We start from the raw sequence: 26186 nt of genomic DNA, 5'->3' as shown, positions 1-26186 counted from the left end.
ATCCATCTCATCTCTCCCTCCCTCCCTCCATCCATCTCATCTCTCCCTCCCTCCCTCCATCCATCTCATCTCTCCCTCCCTCCATCTCATCTCATCTCTCCCTCCCTCCCTCCATCCATCTCATCTCTCCCTCCCTCCCTCCATCCATCTCATCTCTCCCTCCCTCCATCCATCTCATCTCTCCCTCTCTCCCTCCATCTCATCTCATCTCTCCCTCCCTCCATCCATCTCATCTCTCCCTCCCTCCCTCCATCCATCTCATCTCTCCCTCCCTCCCTCCATCCATCTCATCTCTCCCTCCCTCCATCTCATCTCTCCCTCCATCTCATCTCATCTCTCCCTCCATCTCATCTCTCCCTCCCTCCCTCCATCTCATCTCATCTCTCCCTCCCTCCATCCATCTCATCTCTCCCTCCCTCCCTCCATCCATCTCATCTCTCCCTCCCTCCATCTCATCTCATCTCTCCCTCCCTCCATCTCATCTCTCCCTCCCTCCATCTCATCTCTCCCTCCATCTCATCTCATCTCTCCCTCCCTCCCTCCATCTCATCTCTCCCTCCCTCCATCCATCTCATCTCTCCCTCCATCCATCTCATCTCTCCCTCCCTCCATCTCATCTCATCTCTCCCTCCCTCCCTCCATCTCATCTCATCTCTCCCTCCCTCCATCTCATCTCTCCCTCCCTCCATCTCATCTCTCCCTCCATCTCATCTCATCTCTCCCTCCCTCCCTCCATCTCATCTCTCCCTCCCTCCATCCATCTCATCTCTCCATCCATCCATCTCATCTCATCTCTCCCTCCCTCCCTCCCTCCCTCCATCTCATCTCATCCCTCCCTCCATCCATCTCATCTCTCCCTCCCTCCATCTCATCTCATCTCTCCCTCCCTCCATCTCATCTCATCTCTCCCTCCCTCCATCCATCTCATCTCTCCCTCCCTCCATCCATCCATCTCATCTCTCCCTCCCTCCATCCATCTCATCTCTCCCTCCCTCCATCCATCTCATCTCTCCCTCCCTCCCTCCATCCATCTCATCTCTCCCTCCCTCCATCCATCTCATCTCTCCCTCCCTCCATCCATCTCATCTCTCCCTCCCTCCATCCATCTCATCTCTCCCTCCCTCCATCCATCCATCTCATCTCTCCCTCTCTCCCTCCATCTCATCTCTCCCTCCCTCCATCCATCTCATCTCTCCCTCCCTCCCTCCATCCATCTCATCTCTCCCTCCCTCCATCCATCTCATCTCTCCCTCCCTCCCTCCATCTCATCTCTCCCTCCCTCCATCTCATCTCTCCCTCCCTCCATCCATCTCATCTCTCCCTCCCTCCCTCCATCTCATCTCTCCCTCCCTCCATCCATCTCATCTCTCCCTCCCTCCATCCATCTCATCTCTCCCTCCCTCCATCTCATCTCATCTCTCCCTCCCTCCCTCCATCCATCTCATCTCATCTCTCTCTCCCTCCATCTCATCTCATCTCTCCCTCCCTCCCTCCATCCATCTCATCTCATCTCTCTCTCCCTCCATCTCATCTCATCTCTCCCTCCCTCCCTCCATCCATCTCATCTCATCTCTCTCTCCCTCCATCCATCTCATCTCATCTCTCCCTCCCTCCATCTCATCTCATCTCTCCCTCCCTCCCTCCATCCATCTCATCTCATCTCTCCCTCCCTCCATCTCATCTCATCTCTCCCTCCCTCCCTCCCTCCATCCATCTCATCTCTCCCTCCATCCATCTCATCTCTCCCTCCCTCCATCTCATCTCATCTCTCCCTCCCTCCATCTCATCTCTCCCTCCCTCCATCTCATCTCATCTCTCCCTCCCTCCATCCATCTCATCTCTCCCTCCCTCCATCCATCCATCTCATCTCTCCCTCCCTCCATCCATCTCATCTCTCCCTCCCTCCATCCATCTCATCTCTCCCTCCCTCCCTCCATCCATCTCATCTCTCCCTCCCTCCATCCATCTCATCTCTCCCTCCCTCCATCCATCTCATCTCTCCCTCCCTCCATCCATCTCATCTCTCCCTCCCTCCATCCATCCATCTCATCTCTCCCTCTCTCCCTCCATCTCATCTCTCCCTCCCTCCATCCATCTCATCTCTCCCTCCCTCCCTCCATCCATCTCATCTCTCCCTCCCTCCATCCATCTCATCTCTCCCTCCCTCCCTCCATCTCATCTCTCCCTCCCTCCATCTCATCTCTCCCTCCCTCCATCCATCTCATCTCTCCCTCCCTCCCTCCATCTCATCTCTCCCTCCCTCCATCCATCTCATCTCTCCCTCCCTCCATCCATCTCATCTCTCCCTCCCTCCATCTCATCTCATCTCTCCCTCCCTCCCTCCATCCATCTCATCTCATCTCTCCCTCCCTCCATCTCATCTCATCTCTCCTTCCCTCCCTCCATCCATCTCATCTCATCTCTCCCTCCCTCCCTCCATCTCATCTCTCCCTCCCTCCATCTCATCTCTCCCTCCCTCCCTCCATCTCATCTCTCCCTCCCTCCCTCCATCTCATCTCTCCCTCCCTCCCTCCATCTCATCTCTCCCTCCCTCCCTCCATCTCATCTCTCCCTCCCTCCATCCATCTCATCTCTCCCTCCCTCTCTCCCTCCATCTCATCTCATCTCTCCCTCTCTCCCTCCATCTCATCTCTCTCTCCCTCCATCTCATCTCTCTCTCCCTCCATCTCATCTCTCTCTCCCTCCATCTCATCTCTCTCTCCCTCCATCTCATCTCTCTCTCCCTCCATCTCATCTCTCTCTCCCTCCATCTCTCTCTCTCTCCCTCCATCTCATCTCTCCCTCCATCTCATCTCTCCCTCCATCTCATCTCTCCCTCCATCTCATCTCTCTCTCCCTCCATCTCATCTCTCCCTCCATCTAACTGTTCTCCTAACCCACTGCCCTACATCTCATCTCTCCCTCCATCTAACTGTTCTCCTAACCCACTGCCCTACATCTCATCTCTCCCTCCATCTAACTGTTCTCCTAACCCAATGCCCTACATCCCTCTTACTTCCTGCATCTCTCTCCAATCCCCACTTTCCACCCACAACCCACTATCCCTATAAGCAGTCCTGGTTAATAGGTGAGTGGTATACCCTTTTCACACTATCATGTCGGTAAGGCTGAGCGTTCGACCTGGTTGGGTAAGGCTGAGCGTTCGGCCTGGTTTAGCCTGGTTGGGTAAGGCTGAGCGTTCGACCTGGTTGGGTAAGGCTGAGAGTTCGACCTGGTTGGGTAAGGCTGAGAGTTCGACCTGGTTGGGTAAGGCTGGGCGTTCGACCTGGTTGGGTAAGGCTGAGAGTTCGACCTGGTTGGGTAAGGCTGGGCGTTCGACCTGGTTGGGTAAGGCTGAGCGTTCGACCTGGTTGGGTACGGCGGAGCGTTCGACCTGGTTGGGTACGGCGGAGCGTTCGACCTGGTTGGGTAAGGCGGAGCGTTCGACCTGGTTGGGTAAGGCTGAGCGTTCGACCTGGTTGGGTAAGGCTGAGCGTTCGACCTGGTTGGGTACGGCTGAGCGTTCGACCTGGTTGGGTACGGCTGAGCGTTCGACCTGGTTGGGTAAGGCTGAGCGTTCGACCTGGTTGGGTAAGGCTGAGCGTTCGACCTGGTTGGGTAAGGCTGAGCGTTCGACCTGGTTGGGTAAGGCTGAGCGTTCGACCTGGTTGGGTAAGGCTGAGCGTTCGACCTGGTTGGGTAAGGCTGAGAGTTCGACCTGGTTGGGTAAGGCTGGGCGTTCGACCTGGTTGGGTAAGGCTGAGAGTTCGACCTGGTTGGGTAAGGCTGGGCGTTCGACCTGGTTGGGTAAGGCTGGGCGTTCGACCTGGTTGGGTAAGGCTGGGCGTTCGACCTGGTTGGGTAAGGCTGAGCGTTCGACCTGGTTGGGTACGGCGGAGCGTTCGACCTGGTTGGGTACGGCGGAGCGTTCGACCTGGTTGGGTAAGGCGGAGCGTTCGACCTGGTTGGGTAATGCTGAGCGTTCGACCTGGTTGGGTAAGGCTGAGCGTTCGACCTGGTTGGGTAAGGCTGAGCGTTCGACCTGGTTGGGTAAGGCTGAGCGTTCGACCTGGTTGGGTAAGGCTGAGCGTTCGACCTGGTTGGGTAAGGCTGAGCGTTCGACCTGGTTGGGTAAGGCTGAGCGTTCGACCTGGTTGGGTAAGGCTGATCGTTCGACCTGGTTGGGTAAGGCTGAGCTTTCGACCTGGTTGGGTAAGGCTGAGCGTTCGACCTGGTTGGGTAAGGCTGAGCGTTCGACCTGGTTGGGTAAGGCTGAGCGTTCGCCCTGGTTGGGTAAGGCTGAGCGTTCGACCTGGTTGGGTAAGGCTGAGCGTTCGACCTGGTTGGGTAAGGCTGAGCGTTCGACCTGGTTGGGTAAGGCTGAGCGTTCGACCTGGTTGGGTAAGGCTGAGCGTTCGACCTGGTTGGGTAAGGCTGAGCGTTCGACCTGGTTGGGTAAGGCTGAGCGTTCGACCTGGTTGGGTAAGGCTGGGCGTTCGACCTGGTTGGGTAAGGCTGAGCGTTCGACCTGGTTGGGTAAGGCTGAGCGTTCGACCTGGTTGGGTAAGGCTGAGCGTTCGACCTGGTTGGGTAAGGCTGAGCGTTCGACCTGGTTGGGTAAGGCTGAGCGTTCGACCTGGTTGGGTAAGGCTGAGCGTTCAGCCTGGTTGGGTAAGGCTGAGCGTTCGACCTGGTTGGGTAAGGCTGGGCGTTCGACCTGGTTGGGTAAGGCTGGGCGTTCGACCTGGTTGGGTAAGGCTGGGCGTTCGACCTGGTTGGGTACGGCTGAGCGTTAGCCTGGTTTAGCCTGGTTGAGTAAGGATGAGAGATAGCTTGGTTTAACACACACAAACAAGCGAACGGACTGACGGACGCACACACTCCTGTATGGTGCCCATCTGCGGTCTTTGAAGGATACAATTGTATTCATTAAAATTAATAAACAACTTCAAAAGCCTCGTCGGGGGCAAAGGCTATAAAATCCATGGCCCCCGCCCCCCCCCACCCCTCTATCAGACCATGGGGTGGTAGCAGGCGTGCTGTATTACTTGGTGATAGACATGGCAGCCATCTCCTCCTAGAGCGTTACATGGGAGATCTAAGAGCTGCTTCAATAAAACATCAAACAGCAGTAGTATCTAACGCAGGAGGTACGCCGCTCATTATAACATTATGAGGGAGAGATCCTCATAGGCCTCTGGTCTGAAGTAGTGCCCTATATATAGGGAATAGGGCTATGGTCAACAGTAGTGCCCTATATAGGGAATAGGACACAGGTCAACAGTAGTACCCTACATAGGGAATAGGACACAGGTCAACAGTAGTGCCCTATATATAGGGAATAGGACACAGGTCAACAGTAGTGCCCTATATAGGGAATAGGACCCTGGTCAACAGTAGTACCCTACATAGGGAATAGGACACAGGTCAACAGTAGTGCCCTATATATAGGGAATAGGACACAGGTCAACAGTAGTGCCCTACATAGGGAATAGGACTCAGGTCAACAGTAGTGCCCTATATAGGGAATAGGACTCAGGTCAACAGTAGTGCCCTACATAGGGAATAGGACACAGGTCAACAGTAGTGCCCTATATAGGGAATAGGACACAGGTCAACAGTAGTGCCTTATATAGGGAATAGGACTCAGGTCAACAGTAGTGCCCTATATAGGGAATAGGACACAGGTCAACAGTAGTGCCCTATATAGGGAATAGGACACAGGTCAACAGTAGTGCCTTATATAGGGAATAGGACTCAGGTCAACAGTAGTGCCCTATATAGGGAATAGGACACAGGTCAACAGTAGTGCCCTACATAGGGAATAGGACACAGGTCAACAGTAGTGCCCTATATAGGGAATAGGACCCTGGTCAACAGTAGTACCCTACATAGGGAATAGGACCCTGGTCAACAGTAGTACCCTACATAGGGAATAGGACACAGGTCAACAGTAGTGCCCTATATAGGGAATAGGACTCAGGTCAACAGTAGTGCCCTATATAGGGAATAGGGCCCTGGTCAACAGTAGTGCCCTACATAGGGAATAGGACACAGGTCAACAGTAGTGCCCTATATAGGGAATAGGACTCAGGTCAACAGTAGTGCCCTATATAGGGAATAGGGCCCTGGTCAACAGTAGTGCCCTACATAGGGAATAGGACACAGGTCAACAGTAGTGCCCTATATAGGGAATAGGACTCAGGTCAACAGTAGTGCCCTATATAGGGAATAGGGCCCTGGTCAACAGTAGTGTCTTATATAGGGAATAGGGCCCTGGTCAACAGTAGTGTCTTATATAGGGAATAGGACACAGGTCAACAGTAGTGCCCTATATAGGGAATAGGGCCCTGGTCAACAGTAGTGCCTTATATAGGGAATAGGACACAGGTCAACAGTAGTGCCCTATATAGGGAATAGGACACAGGTCAACAATAGTGCCCTATATAGGGAATAGGACACAGGTCAACAGTAGTGCCCTATATAGGGAATAGGACACAGGTCAACAGTAGTGCCCTATATAGGGAATAGGACACAGGTCAACAGTAGTGCCCTACATAGGGAATAGGACACAGGTCAACAGTAGTGCCCTACATAGGGAATAGGACACAGGTCAACAGTAGTGCCCTATATAGGGAATAGGACTCAGGTCAACAGTAGTGCCCTATATAGGGAATAGGACTCAGGTCAACAGTAGTGCCTTATATAGGGAATAGGACACAGGTCAACAGTAGTGCCCTACATAGGGAATAGGACACAGGTCAACAGTAGTGCCCTACATAGGGAATAGGACACAGGTCAACAGTAGTGCCCTATATAGGGAATAGGACTCAGGTCAACAGTAGTGCCCTATATAGGGAATAGGACACAGGTCAACAGTAGTGCCCTACATAGGGAATAGGGCCCTGGTCAACAGTAGTGCCTTATATAGGGAATAGGACACAGGTCAACAGTAGTGCCCTATATAGGGAATAGGACACAGGTCAACAATAGTGCCCTATATAGGGAATAGGACACAGGTCAACAGTAGTGCCCTATATAGGGAATAGGACACAGGTCAACAGTAGTGCCCTATATAGGGAATAGGACACAGGTCAACAGTAGTGCCCTACATAGGGAATAGGACACAGGTCAACAGTAGTGCCCTACATAGGGAATAGGACACAGGTCAACAGTAGTGCCCTATATAGGGAATAGGACTCAGGTCAACAGTAGTGCCCTATATAGGGAATAGGACTCAGGTCAACAGTAGTGCCTTATATAGGGAATAGGACACAGGTCAACAGTAGTGCCCTACATAGGGAATAGGACACAGGTCAACAGTAGTGCCCTACATAGGGAATAGGACACAGGTCAACAGTAGTGCCCTATATAGGGAATAGGACTCAGGTCAACAGTAGTGCCCTATATAGGGAATAGGACACAGGTCAACAGTAGTGCCCTACATAGGGAATAGGACACAGGTCAACAGTAGTGCCCTACATAGGGAATAGGACACAGGTCAACAGTAGTGCCCTACATAGGGAATAGGACACAGGTCAACAGTAGTGCCCTACATAGGGAATAGGACACAGGTCAACAGTAGTGCCCTACATAGGGAATAGGACACAGGTCAACAGTAGTGCCCTACATAGGGAATAGGACACAGGTCAACAGTAGTTCCCTACATAGGGAATAGGACTCAGGTCAACAGTAGTGCCCTATATAGGGAATAGGACACAGGTCAACAGTAGTGCCCTACATAGGGAATAGGACACAGGTCAACAGTAGTGCCCTACATAGGGAATAGGACTCAGGTCAACAGTAGTGCCCTACATAGGGAATAGGACTCAGGTCAACAGTAGTGCCCTATATAGGGAATAGGACTCAGGTCAACAGTAGTGCCCTACATAGGGAATAGGACTCAGGTCAACAGTAGTACCCTACATAGGGAATAGGACTCAGGTCAACAGTAGTACCCTACATAGGGAATAGGACTCAGGTCAACAGTAGTGCCCTATATAGGGAATAGGACTCAGGTCAACAGTAGTGCCCTACATAGGGAATAGGACTCAGGTCAACAGTAGTGCCCTACATAGGGAATAGGACTCAGGTCAACAGTAGTGCCCTATATAGGGAATAGGACTCAGGTCAACAGTAGTGCCCTACATAGGGAATAGGACTCAGGTCAACAGTAGTGCCCTATATAGGGAATAGGACTCAGGTCAACAGTAGTGCCCTACATAGGGAATAGGACTCAGGTCAACAGTAGTGCCCTATATAGGGAATAGGACTCAGGTCAACAGTAGTGCCCTACATAGGGAATAGGACTCAGGTCAACAGTAGTACCCTACATAGGGAATAGGACACAGGCTAAAGCACTAATCTATCTGAGTTGACAGATGTCTTCCATTCAGCCTCAGAGCCAATGTGTGTTGGATGTTCCTAAAAGCATCACAGTAAGGAGGGTGTGTCAAGATTAACACACACACACACACACACCTGATTACAAAAGAGGAAGGACAATTATGAGGGGAAAATAAAATAAGTGGGATAAGAGAAGCAATATGACAAAAAAATAATAATACAACAAAAGGTATGAGTGAGTGGGAGAGAGATGTGGGTGATTAATATTTAACACGACCCCTAGCGTAACAGGGTCAGAGCAGGAGAACTGGGTCCTATTGCTATACATAACAAGGGCTGTACCCTCTACAAAATGCTAACATTAGGTACATCAATAATGAACAGCTGTTACATCTACATACCAACAGAGGAAGGATACAACAAAAAATTAACTTTGTTTGGATAACAAACAAAAACATAAGCCACACTTGTGACACTTGTGTAAACCGTTGGGTTGAATGCTACGAAGCTAGGCTACATATTTAACATTAAAAACAGAACGTGTTAATGTCTGTGGTAAAAGAACATGAAAGACAATACTCTGTTGTTCGGAAATATGACAACTGAATCTAAACTGGGTCATGATAAACTGACGTCTAAATCACATTTTCGTCCTCTACCAACTGTGTTCCTGGGTACAGACCGATTAGACACACACAACCAGCCCCGTTAAAAAATTATATTTATTTTATTGCAGCTTGAGAGTTAAAACAACCAATCACTCGGAAAGCGTTGCTTTAAAATCAGCGCGCACACGAGCAGCCACTCTCTCTCCATCAATTCCATTCAAATTGCATCCAAAACAGAAACATAATCCTGTTCAAGATCGATCGGTTGATCTACACTATATATACAAAAGTATTGAGACACCCCTTCAAATTAGTGGATTCGGCTATTTCAGCCACACCCGTTGCTGACAGGTGTAAAAAAAAATCGAGCACACAGCCATGCAACCTCCATTAGACAAACATTGTCAGTAGAATGGCCCATACTGAAGAGCTCAGTGACTTTCAACGTGACACCGTCATAGGATTGACACCTTTCCCACAAGTCAGTTGGTCAAATTTCTGCCCTGCTAGAGCTGCCCCGGTCAACTAAGTGCGTCGAGGAGGCAACACCGGCTCAGCCGAGAAGCGGTAGGCCGCACTAGCTTACAAAAACGGGATGGCCGTGTTGTCTCAGAGAGAAGATAATGTCCGTGGTGGCCGTTCTGGACCGGAACCCTGCCTGTAATTCTGTGTTTAGCTTCAACCGGACTCTATTCAGTGCAACTCAAGCAAATAGTGTCCCGGTGATGCAGAGCCACAGTAGTTACAATCTATTCTGTCACCCTTGTTTTTTGTACAAGGTGACCAATACTGGCAACCCGCATGTCCTGAGGGACAAGCACCAGCTCGCCAGCACAGACGCAGGAGCATGTAGAGATGGTGAAGAATAGAAAACTTGACGATTTCAGCTGTGATCCCATCACTACCCGGTGCTTTCATCGGCTAGGCTGCTCTTCGATGCGGTCATATATGCCTCTGATGTTGCCTGAGAAAATAGATGATTAGAGGTCATTGCAGAGCTGTCAGCCAATAGCACAGTGTCTTGAGGTTTTGCGGGAATTTCTTCCACGCCACTCTGAGGGCATGTAAGGTTCTTGCCGTTTGGGGCAACATTTTGAAGTTGGTGAGGGCCTTTAACTTCCAGGATGAGTTTCAGTTGAATTGGCTTCAATCCAGTCGCTGGACTCTCAGCTTTTAGACAAACAGCTTTCAAGAAAAAACAAAAAAAGCTATGGATGATGTCTTGTAGATTGTCCCATTTCTGCTGGGTAGAGGTGGGTTGGGGTAAGTGGGCGAGGGATTCTTCTAGGGCACAGGGGAAGGATCCAGTTTTTGCTGGGTTAGCTGTTTCGCTGCTGTCGATGCGTGGGACTCTTTTTCGGTTTGACTCTGTGTATCTTGTGTGTCTGTAGAATCTACAGCACACGAGGGAGTGGTCTGTGTCGCAGTCTGCGCTGTGAATACTGCAGGTTTGGAGGATACCACAAGATCTGGTCATGTAAGGATCAGATCCAGCTGGTGCCGTTGACCTGGTCGTGGGAGACCAGTGGGCTCCAGGAGACTTTGCGGTGGGGTTTGAGTGATGCATAGGTCGTGGCAATGTGCAGAACTCGAGGATATGCTGCCGGGTTTTTCAGTTTATCTTGTCAATCCCTTGAGTCGACTCTTCGAGTCACCAAGCAGGTAGAGGTGTTCTTGTTTAGAGATGGCGTCTACGGTCGTCTCCAGATTAAACCACTCGTCTTCAGTTTCTTGAAGGGATCTGAGTGTTGAGGCGTACACACTCACGAGGTGGACAGGATCCCCGTGTGTTCAGACACAGGGCTAGGATTCTCTCTGAGACACCGGTGGGTGGTACTACTGCTCCTGACAGCAAAACCTACTCCATATCCCCAGATAAAAAGGTGTGGTCCTTTTCTTCCCAGGGAGGAGTTGGGTTTACTGTAAGGTGGAAATGTGGATTTGTAGTTTCTTGAGTTGTTTGTTTATGACGGTGCTCTGGCAGGTATCACTTCCTATTAGGTTGTCAGTTAGTCCAGCGGTCCTGACGTTCCAGCATCCCAGACGCAACGCTGGAGTCTTCACTTTGGTTTGTTTTATTTGATGCGCTGGTTTACAGCTTGTTGGGATAAATCCCTAAACGTCATACACCCCAGTGACGAAGGTGAGACAACATCTAATTGACCGGGGGGCTTCCCAGTTTAAGGGGGCAGTAGCTGTCCAGTGAAGTCTGGGCCTCTCTACTACCACTGTGGAAGGGGCTTGCGCTCATCTCCACGCCAATTGAGAAAGGGCTTAAAAAAACAGATAACTGCTTTACCTCCCGTGGTGTATCTACACAGGACAACCAGATAACTGCTTCACCTCCCGTGGTGTATCTACACAGGAAAACCAGATAACTGCTTCACCTCCCGTGGTGTATCTACACAGGACAACCAGATAACTGCTTCACCTCCCGTGGTGTATCTACACAGGAAAACCAGATAACTGCTTCACCTCCCGTGGTGTATCTACACAGGACAACCAGATAACTGCTTTACCTCCCGTGGTGTATCTACACAGGACAACCAGATAACTGCTTCACCTCCCGTGGTGTATCTACACAGGACAACCAGATAACTGCTTCACCTCCCGTGGTGTATCTACACAGGACAACCAGATAACTGCTTCACCTCCCGTGGTGTATCTACACAGGACAAACAGATAACTGCTTCACCTCCCGTGGTGTATCTACACAGGACAAACAGATAACTGCTTCACCTCCCGTGGTGTATCTACACAGGACAAAAAGGCGGGGCAAGGTGTATGATGGAGGCCCTGTGTTGCCCAGGCAACAGGGCTCCCCTCCCGGCCTCCCTGGCCTAATCCAAAGCAATTATTTATTCAGACCCATACACATTCCATGTTTGTGAAGAGAAGCAAGAAGGGCACCTACATCTTATTCCAGTCCTATATTATTCAAAACAACGATGAAGATAAGGACAACGAAAAGCATTTCATTAAACTGTTGAGCGAGCGGAAGGAAGGAGAGAGAGAGAGAGGTGGTAATACGAACATCACATCGCACAGCATTAGGGGAAATATTATCAAAAAGGTAATGCGCCATACTACTAACAAAAAAAAAAAAAAGGTAAAATAGGCCCAATTATATTTCAACATTTAAATCAAATTTACTAGTCTATTAATTGTAACTTTGCAGGCCACATGTCCAGCATTGCATTGAGTGTTCTCTCCCAGCGTCACGGTCTGAACAGGGTGCTGTACTATCCCAGTCCATATAATACCGTAGAGTAACACAGTCCACATTCCAAAAGATTACTGCAGATAAAATTCATTTATTTACCCAGGAGAGCATACATTATAGAGGTTCCTGTTTGTTTTTGCTGATGTGCGTAAATGTGCGGTAGCCTTTAATCTATCATGTGTAGCCTTATTGGAAAACGGGACAATCGTTTTGGCCTTTTGTTTGGGATTGAGCACATACAATGGTCTTTAATGTAGGGCTCGTCAGGCTCAAGTAGCATCAGGTTTGAATGTTCAAGAGAGAGGAAGAGAGAGGGAGGGAGAGAGAGGGAGAGAGGGAGGAAGAGAGAGGGAGGAAGAGAGAGGGAGGAAGAGAGATGGAGGAAGAGAGATGGAGGAAGAGAGAGAGAGGGAGGGAGGGAGAGGGAGGGAGGGAGAGGGAGGGAGGGAGGAAGAGAGAGGGAGGAAGGATAAAGGGAACGTGCTAGATGGTGAGATATGGATCAGTGTGTAATCTACCTGGTCTGCGATGGTGCGGCCCAGTTTATCCATCCTGGATCCAGCCTCAGCAATCTTCTTAGCAGCACTGATGACATCAGAGGTATTCTTCAACGGACCTTTACCCCTGGGAACACAGGACACACACACATCAGTCTGCTGTTCACACACACACCTCTTCAACGGACCCTTACCCCTGGGAACACAGGACACACACACACATCAGTCTGCTGTTCATACACACACACCTTTCATACACACCTCTTCGACAGACCTTTACCCCTGGGAACACATGATACAGTCCATCCACTCTCATCTAATATTCAGCAGCATCTCATCATGCAGTCTGTTTCTGAAGAATGTATATATTCTCTCTCTCTGACAGATGGTATGGCTATGGGGATGTGTTTTATGGTACACACACCACATCATATGGACCCCTTTGCCCTATATCGTGCACTACATTTGACCAGAGCCTAAAAGTCGTACACTAGGAAAAAAGGGCACCACTCGCAGATTCCTCTAATGACTAGTCACTGTTAAAGTGCCTGGATTTAAATTGATCCCACACCTTTAGCCCGTTCAGACTGTATAGAGCCCGTCCAGACTGTATAGAGCCCGTCCAGACTGTATAGAGCCCGTCCAGACTGTATAGAGCCCGTCCAGACTGTGTAGAGCCCGTCCAGACTGTGTAGAGCCCGTCCAGACTGTGTAGAGCCCGTCCAGACTGTGTAGAGCCCGTCCAGACTGTGTAGAGCCCGTCCAGACTGTGTAGAGCCCGTCCAGACTGTGTAGAGCCCGTCCAGACTGTGTAGAGCCCGTTCAGACTGTGTAGAGCCCGTTCAGACTGTATAGAGCCCGTTCAGACTGTGTAGAGCCCGTCCAGACTGTGTAGAGCCCGTCCAGACTGTATAGAGCCCGTTCAGACTGTATAGAGCCCGTTCAGACTGTATAGAGCCCGTTCAGACTGTATAGAGCCCGTTCAGACTGTATAGAGCCCGTTCAGACTGTATAGAGCCCGTTCAGACTGTATAGAGCCCGTTCAGACTGTGTAGAGCCCGTTCAGACTGTGTAGAGCCCGTCCAGACCGTGTAGAGCCCGTCCAGACCGTGTAGAGCCCGTCCAGACCGTGTAGAGCCCGTTCAGACCGTGTAGAGCCCGTCCAGACCGTGTAGAGCCCGTTCAGACCGTGTAGAGCCCGTTCAGACCGTGTAGAGCCCGTTCAGACCGTGTAGAGCCCGTTCAGACTGTGTAGAGCCCGTTCAGACTGTGTAGAGCCCGTTCAGACTGTGTAGAGCCCGTTCAGACTGTGTAGAGCCCGTCCAGACTGTGTAGAGCCCGTCCAGACTGTGTAGAGCCCGTCCAGACTGTGTAGAGCCCGTTCAGACTGTGTAGAGCCCGTTCAGACTGTGTAGAGCCCGTCCAGACTGTGTAGAGCCCGTCCAGACTGTGTAGAGCCCGTCCAGACTGTGTAGAGCCCGTCCAGACTGTGTAGAGCCCGTCCAGACTGTGTAGAGCCCGTTCAGACTGTGTAGAGCCCGTTCAGACTGTGTAGAGCCCGTTCAGACTGTGTAGAGCCCGTTCAGACTGTGTAGAGCCCGTTCAGACTGTGTAGAGCCCGTTCAGACTGTGTAGAGCCCGTTCAGACTGTGTAGAGCCCGTTCAGACTGTGTAGAGCCCGTTCAGACTGTGTAGAGCCCGTCCAGACTGTGTAGAGCCCGTCCAGACTGTGTAGAGCCCGTTCAGACTGTGTAGAGCCCGTCCAGACTGTGTAGAGCCCGTTCAGACTGTGTAGAGCCCGTCCAGACTGTGTAGAGCCCGTCCAGACTGTGTAGAGCCCGTTCAGACTGTGTAGAGCCCGTTCAGACTGTATAGAGCCCGTCCAGACTGTGTAGAGCCCGTCCAGACTGTGTAGAGCCCGTTCAGACTGTGTAGAGCCCGTTCAGACTGTGTAGAGCCCGTTCAGACTGTATAGAGCCCGTTCAGACTGTGTAGAGCCCGTTCAGACTGTATAGAGCCCGTTCAGACTGTGTAGAGCCCGTTCAGACTGTGTAGAGCCCGTTCAGACTGTGTAGAGCCCGTTCAGACTGTATAGAGCCCGTCCAGACTGTATAGAGCCCGTCCAGACTGTGTAGAGCCCGTTCAGACTGTATAGAGCCCGTCCAGACTGTATAGAGCCCGTCCAGACTGTGTAGAGCCCGTTCAGACTGTGTAGAGCCCGTTCAGACTGTGTAGAGCCCGTCCAGACTGTGTAGAGCCCGTCCAGACTGTGTAGAGCCCGTTCAGACTGTGTAGAGCCCGTTCAGACTGTATAGAGCCCGTCCAGACTGTGTAGAGCCCGTCCAGACTGTGTAGAGCCCGTTCAGACTGTGTAGAGCCCGTTCAGACTGTGTAGAGCCCGTTCAGACTGTATAGAGCCCGTTCAGACTGTGTAGAGCCCGTTCAGACTGTATAGAGCCCGTTCAGACTGTGTAGAGCCCGTTCAGACTGTGTAGAGCCCGTTCAGACTGTATAGAGCCCGTCCAGACTGTATAGAGCCCGTCCAGACTGTATAGAGCCCGTCCAGACTGTATAGAGCCCGTCCAGACTGTATAGAGCCCGTCCAGACTGTGTAGAGCCCGTTCAGACTGTGTAGAGCCCGTTCAGACTGTGTAGAGCCCGTTCAGACTGTGTAGAGCCCGTTCAGACTGTGTAGAGCCCGTTCAGACTTAACTCTTAAAATGTAACTAAATGTTATTGAAAATGTAATCTACATATTCCCCAAAAGTCATCATTTATAATTAGATTCCATAAACAACAACCAGTAATGCTGTGTACTTCAAGAAAGGTTGAATCTCACTAATAGTTCTACTCACTCTAGGAGGACACGAGCTCAGGTATAAATTGACAGTTAAATACTATATTTGATGAATTTCCTATTCAACAAAACTATGAATAAGGCCTGAAATGACATTTTTCTAAATATAGCATCATCAATTTATAAAACAACTAAATATAAGATTACACCTCCCGTATAACTGTAAAATACATATGTATATTTAGTGTTAGAGAAAACGCCTGCTCCCTCATCACCGTGAACGTCACAGATCTCTAGCTTGGCTTCCTGAACTCGTCAGGAACGTCCCTTTCATCTCATATTCATCCTCTCCATCTATGAAAAACATTGTGGGGGGGGGGGGGGGGGTTACAATCTATGAATTACTTTAGATTACAGGCTATAAACAGGGATGCAAACAGGCCCAAAATGGTGATACTTTTTTGTTTGTTGCACTGAAACACGCAAAGAAATCCCTGCTAGGAAGAAATGCAGGTTAACTAATTAAACAAAGAATATGAGCTACATGATCAGTCTCTGTGAACTTTTACTTCACTACATTCCTAAAGAAAATACTGTACTTTTTACTCTACATTTTCACTGACACCTAAAAGTACTTGTTACATTAGGAATGCTTAGCAGGACAGGAAAATGGTCCAATTCACACACTGGTCAAGAGAACATCCCTGGTCATCTACTGCCTCTGATCTGGAGGACTCACTAAACACAAATGCTTCGTTTGTAAATTATGTCTGAGTGCCCCTGGCTATCCGTAAATAAAAAAACAAGAAAATGGTGCCATCTGGTTTGCTTAAGGAATTTGAAATGATTTATACTTTTACTTTTGATACTTAATGTGAACCTAACTCACAGCTAAAACATGTAAAGAAATCAATCCAATGTTATTTGTTGCCTAGACTTTACAGCAAATGACACTCAAGTTGAGAAAAAAACAATATTGCAGTTACCATGACAGCCTTTATAATAGAACGCTTGTTACCATGACAGCCTTTATAATAGAACACGTTACCATGACAGCCTTTATAATAGAACGCCTGTTACCATGACAGCCTTTATAATAGAACGCTTGTTACCATGACAGCCTCTATAATAGAACACCTGTTACCACGACAGCCTCTATAATAGAACGCCTGTTACCACGAGAGCCGTTATAATAGAACGCCTGTTACCACGACAGCCTTTATAATAGAACGCCTGTTACCACGACAGCCTCTATAATAGAACACCTGTTACCACGACAGCCTTTATAATAGAACGCCTGTTACCACGACAGCCTCTATAATAGAACGCATGTTACCACGACAGCCTCTATAATAGAACACCTGTTACCACGACAGCCTTTATAATAGAACGCCTGTTACCACGACAGCCTCTATAATAGAACACCTGTTACCACGACAGCCTTTATAATAGAACGCCTGTTACCACGACAGCCTCTATAATAGAACGCCTGTTACCACGACAGCCTTTATAATAGAACACCTGTTACCACGACAGCCTTTATAATAGAACGCCTGTTACCACGACAGCCTCTATAATAGAACACCTGTTACCACGACAGCCTCTATAATAGAACACCTGTTACCACGACAGCCTTTATAATAGAACACCTGTTACCACGACAGCCTCTATAATAGAACACCTGTTACCACGACAGCCTTTATAATAGAACGCCTGTTACCACGACAGCCTTTATAATAGAACGCCTGTTACCACGACAGCCTCTATAATAGAACACCTGTTACCACGACAGCCTCTATAATAGAACACCTGTTACCACGACAGCCTCTATAATAGAACACCTGTTACCACGACAGCCTCTATAATAGAACACCTGTTACCACGACAGCCTCTATAATAGAACACCTGTTACCACGACAGCCTTTATAATAGAACACCTGTTACCACGACAGCCTCTATAATAGAACACCTGTTACCACGACAGCCTTTATAATAGAACACCTGTTACCACGACAGCCTCTATAATAGAACACCTGTTACCACGACAGCCTTTATAATAGAACACCTGTTACCACGACAGCCTCTATAATAGAACACCTGTTACCACGACAGCCTTTATAATAGAACACCTGTTACCACGACAGCCTTTATAATAGAACACCTGTTACCACGACAGCCTTTATAATAGAACACCTGTTACCACGACAGCCTTTATAATAGAACGCGTGTTACCACGACAGCCTTTATAATAGAACGCGTGTTACCACGAAAGCCTTTATAATAGAAGGCGTGTTACCACGACAGCCTTTATAATAGAAGGCGTGTTACCACGACAGCCTTTATAATAGAAGGCGTGTTACCACGACAGCCTTTATAATAGAAGGCTTGTTACCACGACTGCCTTTATAATAGAAGGCTTGTTACCACGACAGCCTTTATAATAGAAGGCGTGTTACCACGACAGCCTTTATAATAGAAGGCTTGTTACCACGACAGCCTTTATAATAGAAGGCGTGTTACCACGACAGCCTTTATAATAGAAGGCGTGTTACCACGACAGCCTGTATAATAGAACGCTTGTTACCACGACAGCCTGTATAATAGAACGCTTGTTACCACGACAGCCTGTATAATAGAACGCTTGTTACCACGACAGCCTGTATAATATAACGCTTGTTACCACGACAGCCTGTATAATAGAACGCTTGTTACCACGACAGCCTGTATAATAGAACGCTTGTTACCACGACAGCCTGTATAATAGAACGCTTGTTACCACGACAGCCTGTATAATAGAACGCTTGTTACCACGACAGCCTGTATAATAGAACGCTTGTTACCACGACAGCCTTTATAATAGAACGCTTGTTACCACGACAGCCTGTATAATAGAACGCTTGTTACCACGACAGCCTTTATAATAGAACGCGTGTTACCACGACAGCCTGTATATTAGAACGCGTGTTACCACGACAGCCTGTATAATAGAACGCGTGTTACCACGACAGCCTTTATAATAGAACGCTCGTTACCACGACAGCCTTTATAATAGAAGGCTCGTTACCACGACAGCCTTTATAATAGAACGCTTGTTACCACGACAGCCTTTATAATAGAACGCGTGTTACCACACACATAAATATATTGCACTTGGGGAAAAAACCCATCTAAAAGTAGAAATATAATGAACCAAACAGCCATTCTATTGTTGTTCTGTTATAGTGGCCACTACAGTAGACATCGATCAAGTGCACAAGGTTACATGTGTGCAAAAATAACATCCACCGAGTAAAACATGTAATAATCCCCCCTCACGCACACACAGTGTTACTGTCAAGTTCAACACAACAAAAGCAATATCTTTGGGCTACACATTATTACATTGTACACTTCCTGCCTGTGGACATCTGTTCTACAATGTGCCAGCAGAGCATGATACCTTTTGTTGGCATAATTGATCTCTTTCAGACAGAGAGTAGACCTGGCATCCCCCTTTTTATCCACTGTATTGGGAAAGAGAGAAAGAGGGAAAGTGTGTGGTGTTCCTTTCACCTACAGTGGCATCCATCTTAAGTCAGGCCCAGCTACACTTGATCCCTGAACCCACCTGTTTAACAAGCAACGCCTCATTTTTCACCTAATTCTCTCATTCTGAAAATTAACCACATACTGTAGAGGTTAAACATTAGTTCACAGATAGTAGTTAGTTCGTTAGCTAGTTAACGTTTCACACATATTGCCAGGGTCCAGTAAGCAACTAACGCGTCCTAACTGGAGGAACGGCAAGGAGTCGTTTACCAGTTAATATTGGTTAGGTTACTAACGTTAGCTCATCTGATGTTGTAACGTTAGCTAGCTAACGTTAGCTGTCTGACTTCATTAGCCAGCTAATTTTTCACACCATAAACTCAAATATTTGATCATGGCTAATGTTGCTCAACATTTCTCTGGCTAGCTAACGGAGAATTCGATCCAGCTAGCAAAGATACTTAACAATGCTAACAATACTTGTTCCACAACACTTTCTCCCTCACCTCAAACTTTACAAATGCAAGTTGTTTTTCGGTTACAGCTCATGACGTACAGCTTCATCACCCCCCCCCGTCTCCGTGGTCAGGCATCTCACCTACCTCATCGTTATCGTTCAGGGGACGCGCTGCTTTAACTGGCAAACTGCCTTTCTACTCTCTGCTGTCTTTCCAGAGCGTGTGCTGATGCTGTAATTAGCAAATTGGTTGTCTCTTATCCCGTCAGTCGAGTACTTCTGAACAATTGGCTGAGCCTTGGATACAGTTAGTATTGCCCACCACCTGGATTCTGTCTTATGAGCAAAATTTGAAATGGTGTTTTATTTTATTACATTGGATAAAAGTAGAGACTCAGGGCTACAAAATGGTGTATCATACACTGCATTTGAGGAAACAATGGGAAAGTAATTCTGCTTTGAAAGTTGATCAACTTGTAAACTCACTTTTGAGAAAATCACCTTTTAATGTTTTGGTATCTGGTGAAGAGCTCTTCTTTGTCTCCACCCATTCAGCATCGTTCACACCCTCTTAAGCTTTAGCCCCACCCATCTCTTTATACAACAATGAACACAGTGCAGGGAGCTAACCAATCAGGTTTAATGTTAGCTAGCTAACATTAGGTTCTAACTAGAAAAGCCAACTGCTCTGGGATACAAATAATAACATCAGCTAGGGAGCCAGCCAGCTAACGTTAGCTAGCTAGCTAAAAGTACACTTTAGCTTAAGACATATAGCTAGCTAGGTAAACAATGAACGTAGCTAGTTAAAGTCTAAGATCACGTCACGTAACATTAGCTAACCAGTCTGCCGGCTAACGTTAGCTAGCTAGCCAACAGTACACTTCAGCTTGAAATGAAACCACTGTCAAAATTAGAAACATGAAATATATCTGAAAACGTAGCTAGCTAAACGCTATACTATCTTACCTTTATACATCATCATGCATGATGGACACGTCTGTCAGCAACGACATGCCATAGTTGCCCTTTAGTTTGAAGATGTAATCCGGAGACAGGTGTTTTCTCCATCTCTTTAGTTATCCTACTCTAATTCCACTGATTTCAAAACTCAGTCCTCCAGAAAGTAAATCAACACGTATGCAGCTCCACAACACAATACATTTTGTTTTAAAGCGGTGTTAGATAAGATTACCTAGACAACCTGACATGCTCAAATAGACAGAAAGCCTTCTATATGGCAGACCAATTCAAACTCAACACACTGCAAGTCCAGCCCACTCATTATCTCAGCCAATCATGGCTAGCGGGTAGGTTGCTGACTTTTTCTGTGGCTTAACCAACTAGAACTCGTAATTTAACTAAATGTATTCATATTTACAGATGGCGTACACGTTTGTTGTTAAGGCACATGAAAGTTCACGTTGAGGAAAGCATTCTGCCAAAAAACACATTTTGATCAAATATGTTTTACGTTGAAACGGCTCTCCTGTGAAGTCGTGACTTGCGACAGACGCCTAGTTTCCTGAATCGGGTCACATCTGTCACATGCATCCAGGCTACACATGCCTTACTCATTACAAGCTGCTGGTAGTGCACTATACTGGGGCCATACGGTGGGTAGTGCACTATATAAGGGATAGGGTTCTATTTGGGACGTAGCCATATGCAGCAGGGTGGGTGGCACCACCAGGCAGTAACAGTCAGTCAAACACCAGGCGGTGTAGAGAGCAGGGTGGATGGCACCACCAGGCAGTAACAGTCAGTCAAACACCAGGCGGTGTAGAGAGCAGGGTGGGTGGCACCACCAGGCGGTAACAGTCAGTCAAACACCAGGCGGTGTAGAGAGCAGGGTGGGTGGCACCACCAGGCAGAAGCAGTCAGTAAAACACCAGGCGGTGTAGAGAGAACTAGTATGACAGACATACTAGAAAAAGGCCCAAATCAATTTCCTCCTGATTTAACATTGCTGGCGCTTCCTACCCGGACACAAGGTTGAGAGCCAATCATTTGGGCGTGGACTAAAGTAGCTCTCCACTGACCTGCCTCCTGCCCCTCTCTCTCTGCTGCAGGTGACACGGTGTAAGAACCATTACACAGAGACCGACCTCACACACTTTCCTAGTCTGGGAAATATTTACACATGAGTGGAGAATCATTCTGACTACAATTCCTCAGCTCCATCTGAACGTTCACCTACTGAAATATCTACAAGACATGATTGTTGGGTTTGGTTCAAATGAAATCCCTTTCCACTGTAAAGACTAAAAAAAGAGACTGCGCCAAGCCCTTGATGGTTAAAACGTCATCTCCATCTTCAAGAAGACCCTTTAATCTCCATCAGAACAGATATGCTGTGTTTTAATCACAGCATGTGGGGTTTTACGGCAGGGCTAGCGTAGCAGGGTCAGAGAAGTGAGAGCAGCGCTTCATTTGCATGTATAATCATCACATTAGCATGCAGCACAATAGGTCTGGGAGGGGAACCCGCTGCCTGGCTGTGTTTTCTCGTCATCCTTCAGGGGGACGTGGATCAGAAGTGGTAAGACTGAAGCTGATTGAAGCTGGACGATTCTTGGCATTTGACCAAAAGGCTGCATCAGCAGCCTGACCTGAAGGAAGCAGGGAGCAGAGGGCTGGATGGACGGAGGGAGTAGAGGGCTGGATGGACGGAGGGAGTAGAGGGCTGGATGGACGGAGGGAGCAGAGGGATGGATGGACGGAGGGAGCAGAGGGATGGATGGACGGAGGAAGCAGAGGGATGGATGGACGGAGGAAGCAGAGGGCTGGATGGACGGAGGAAGCAGAGGGCTGGATGGAGGGAGTAGAGGGCTGGATGGACGGAGGAAGCAGAGGGCTGGATGGACAGAGGAAGCAGAGGGCTGGATGGACGGAGGAGGCAGAGGGCTGGATGGACGGAGGAAGCAGAGGGCTGGATGGAGGGAGGAAGCAGAGGGCTGGATGGACGGAGGAAGCAGAGGGATGGATGGACGGAGGAAGCAGAGGGCTGGATGGACGGAGGAAGCAGAGGGCTGGATGGAGGGAGTAGAGGGCTGGATGGACGGAGGAAGCAGAGGGATGGATGGACGGAGGAAGCAGAGGGCTGGATGGACGGAGGAAGCAGAGGGCTGGATGGACGGAGGAAGCAGAGGGCTGGATGGAGGGAGTAGAGGGCTGGATGGACGGAGGAAGCAGAGGGATGGATGGACGGAGGAAGTAGAGGGCTGGATGGACGGAGGGAGCAGAGGGCTGGATGGACGGAGGAAGCAGAGGGCTGGATGGACGGAGGAAGCAGAGGGCTGGATGGACGGAGGAAGCAGAGGGCTGGATGGACGGAGGAAGCAGAGGGATGGATGGACGGAGGAAGCAGAGGGATGGATGGACGGAGGAAGCAGAGGGATGGATGGACGGAGGAAGCAGAGGGATGGATGGACGGAGGAAGCAGAGGGCTGGATGGACGGAGGAAGCAGAGGGCTGGATGGACGGAGGGAGCAGAGGGCTGGATGGATGGAGGGAACAGGGAGTAGAGGGCTGGATGGATGGAGGAAGCAGGGAGTAGAGGGCTGGATGGATGGAGGAAGCAGGGAGTAGAGGGCTGGATGGATGGAGGAAGCAGGGAGTAGATGGCTGGATGGATGGAGGGAGCAGAGGGCTGGATGGATGGAGGGAACAGGGAGTAGAGGGCTGGATGGATGGAGGAAGCAGGGAGTAGAGGGCTGGATGGATGGAGGAAGCAGGGAGTAGAGGGCTGGATGGATGGAGGAAGCAGGGAGTAGAGGGCTGGATGGATGGAGGAAGCAGGGAGTAGAGGGCTGGATGGATGGAGGAAGCAGGGAGTAGAGGGCTGGATGGATGGAGGAAGCAGAGGGATGGAGGAAGCAGGAAGCAGAGGGATGGATGGAGGAAGGCGGATAAAGGCTGGGTTTGGATGAAGGAAGGCAAACTAAGTGTTTTCATGTTCAATACCATGGTGTTATGCTAAGGACAATGCCTTGGCTTGTGGAGCAAGGCTGGTGCTTACAGGGTGACGACAGCGTTAGGGTAGATCTGACTGGAGAAACTAGACGTTTTATTGACAACTCCTTTAAAGACATGGAAATTGAGAGACGTGCAAGCAAGAGAGACCGAGAGCTTTGCTTTGGTTCCAGGCACAACGTCTCCTGAATGAGTCACTTTAAATTCATAGAGGAAGATGTATGTGTGCACACACAAGACACACACCTCTTCTCGCAGGCAGAAGACTACACACCTACGCACTCTCTCACACACACGTAGAAATATATTCTCTCAAACACACAACCCCCTCCCAACACACATGTTTTACTGAGCAGATGGCTGCCATGGCACTCCGGTGATGAGCCACAGAGCCTAAGGTCTTGTCTATCTGTCACATTTACTGTAGTCCAGTTACAGGCCTCGACCGGCCAGACAGAGACCAACTTACTGCAGTCCAGTTACAGGCCTCGACCGGCCAGACAGAGACCAACTTACTGCAGTCCAGTTACAGGCCTCGACCGGCCAGACAGAGACCAACTTACTGCAGTCCAGTTACAGGCCTCGACCGGCCAGACAGAGACCAACTTACTGCAGTCCAGTTACAGGCCTCGACCAGCCAGACAGAGACCAACTTACTGTAGTCCAGTTACAGGCCTCGACCAGCCAGACAGAGACCAACTTACTGTAGTCCAGTTACAGGCCTCGACCGGCCAGACAGAGACCAACTTACTGTAGTCCAGTTACAGGCCTCGACAGGCCAGACAGAGACCAACTTACTAAGGACCTTTTCTCAACTGTCTTTTTATAGAAGCTGGGATGTCTGCAGTGGAGAAGACCTACTACAGAACCCTGAATAGGCAGATCCCTCTGTACTGACAACACACAGAGACACACAGAAGTGGACCACACCCTGGTCCCCCAGTTACCCCACCCTGGTCCCCCAGTTACCCCACCCTGGTCCCCCAGTTACCCCACCCTGGTCCCCCAGTTACCCCACCCTGGTCCCCCAGTTACACCACCCTGGTCCCCCAGTTACCCCACCCTGGTCCCCCAGTTACACCACCCTGGTCCCCCAGTTTCCCCCGTCCCCCATCCACACACCCCTCTGCCCCGCCCCCATCCACACACCCCTCTGCCCCGCCCCCATCCACACACCCCTCTGCCCCGCCCCCCATCCACACACCCCTCTGCCCCGCCCCCCATCCACACACCCCTCTGCCCCGCCCCCCTCCACAAACCCCTCTGCCCCGTCCCCCCTCCACACACCCCTCTGCCCCGCCCCCCCTCCACACACCCCTCTGCCCCGTCCCCCCTCCACACACCCCTCTGCCCCGTCCCCCCTCCACACACCCCTCTGCCCCGTCCCCCCTCCACACACCCCTCTGCCCCGTCCCCCCTCCACACACCCCTCTGCCCCGTCCCCCCTCCACACACCCCTCTGCCCCGTCCCCCCTCCACACACCCGTCCCCCCTCCACACACCCGTCCCCCCTCCATACCTGGTGAAGTCCGTCATCTCCATCATGATCATACACATCTGTTTGGCCAGGACGATGATGTCGTTGCCGGAGTCGTCCCACTTGGACACCTCAGCGTCCAGCTTGCTCTTCTCCTCCTGGAAACTGGCCACCTGCTCAGCGATCTTAGCCTTCTGCTCCTGGGGCAGCTGGGCCATGATAGCCTGGTAGAGGAGGAGAGGAGAGAGTTATAAAACAGCACACCAAGCCGTTATAGCCTGGTAGAGGAGAGAGTTATTACAGTACACTGGGCTGTTATAGCCTGGTAGAGGAGGAGAGGAGAGAGTTATAACAGTACACTGGGCTGTTATAGCCTGGTAGAGGAGGAGAGGAGAGAGTTATAACAGTTGGGAACGTTACCGGAATTTCACAACCCTACGATGCATAAAGGCCTCTGAAATACGCTCATGTGATTAGTGACCTTGCCCTAAAAGAGACCTGAAAGACACGAGCTAGCTCCCAGAGCGAATCCTTAGGATGTAGTTCAGAGGAAACGCTGTCAGGCACATACCAAATGGCCATTCCTTTAGGTTTTTATAAAGACGGCCTTCAGGTCAAGTCCCAACGCTCTTAAATTAATTCATTTCCTCGTCTTCATTCCTAAGGCTTAGAACATCTGAAGAGACTGGAGGTGTCTCTTTAAGGTTGATTATACTCTGTTTTTCAACGTCACAGGCCTAACACATGATCCAAGGTCAACGTCCCAGGCCTAACACATTATCCAAGGTCAATGTCACAGGCCTAACACATTATCCAAGGTCAACGTCACAGGCCTAACACATTATCCAAGGTCAACGTCACAGGCCTAACACATTATCCAAGGTCAACGTCACAGGCCTAACACATTATCCAAGGTCAACGTCACAGGCCTAACACATTATCCAAGGTCAACGTCACAGGCCTAACACATTATCCAAGGTCAACGTCACAGGCCTAACACATTATCCAAGGTCAACGTCACAGGCCTAACACATTATCCAAGGTCAACGTCACAGGCCTAACACATTATCCAAGGTCAATGTCACGGGCCTAACACATTATCCAAGGTCAACGTCCCAGGCCTAACACATTATCCAAGGTCAATGTCCCAGGCCTAACACATTATCCAAGGTCAATGTCCCAGGCCTAACACATTATCCAAGGTCAATGTCCCAGGCCTAACACATTATCCAAGGTCCACGTCACGGGCCTAACACATTATCCAAGGTCAACGTCACA

At 49.6% G+C, this 26186-nt stretch overlaps 1 protein-coding gene across 2 annotated transcripts in view; it reads right to left on the bottom strand.

The window, feature by feature from the left end:
- The window catches only part of LOC139574671 (catenin alpha-1), a 251524-nt gene that overhangs the window by 39211 nt on the left and 186127 nt on the right, over nt 1-26186 (bottom strand). For both annotated transcript variants that reach the window (XM_071399447.1, XM_071399448.1), the window contains exons 16-17: nt 24951-25132; nt 12696-12801 (exon numbers count right to left, since the gene is read on the bottom strand). In XM_071399447.1, coding sequence (XP_071255548.1) covers nt 12696-12801; nt 24951-25132 — 288 coding nt within the window. The remainder of the gene's footprint in view (nt 1-12695; nt 12802-24950; nt 25133-26186) is intronic.

Source organism: Salvelinus alpinus, chromosome 4 (genome assembly GCF_045679555.1).
Source record: "Salvelinus alpinus chromosome 4, SLU_Salpinus.1, whole genome shotgun sequence".
NCBI lineage: Eukaryota > Metazoa > Chordata > Actinopteri > Salmoniformes > Salmonidae > Salvelinus > Salvelinus alpinus.
Note: the sequence above shows the minus strand (reverse complement) of the source record. Positions and strands in the feature narration are given on the sequence as shown.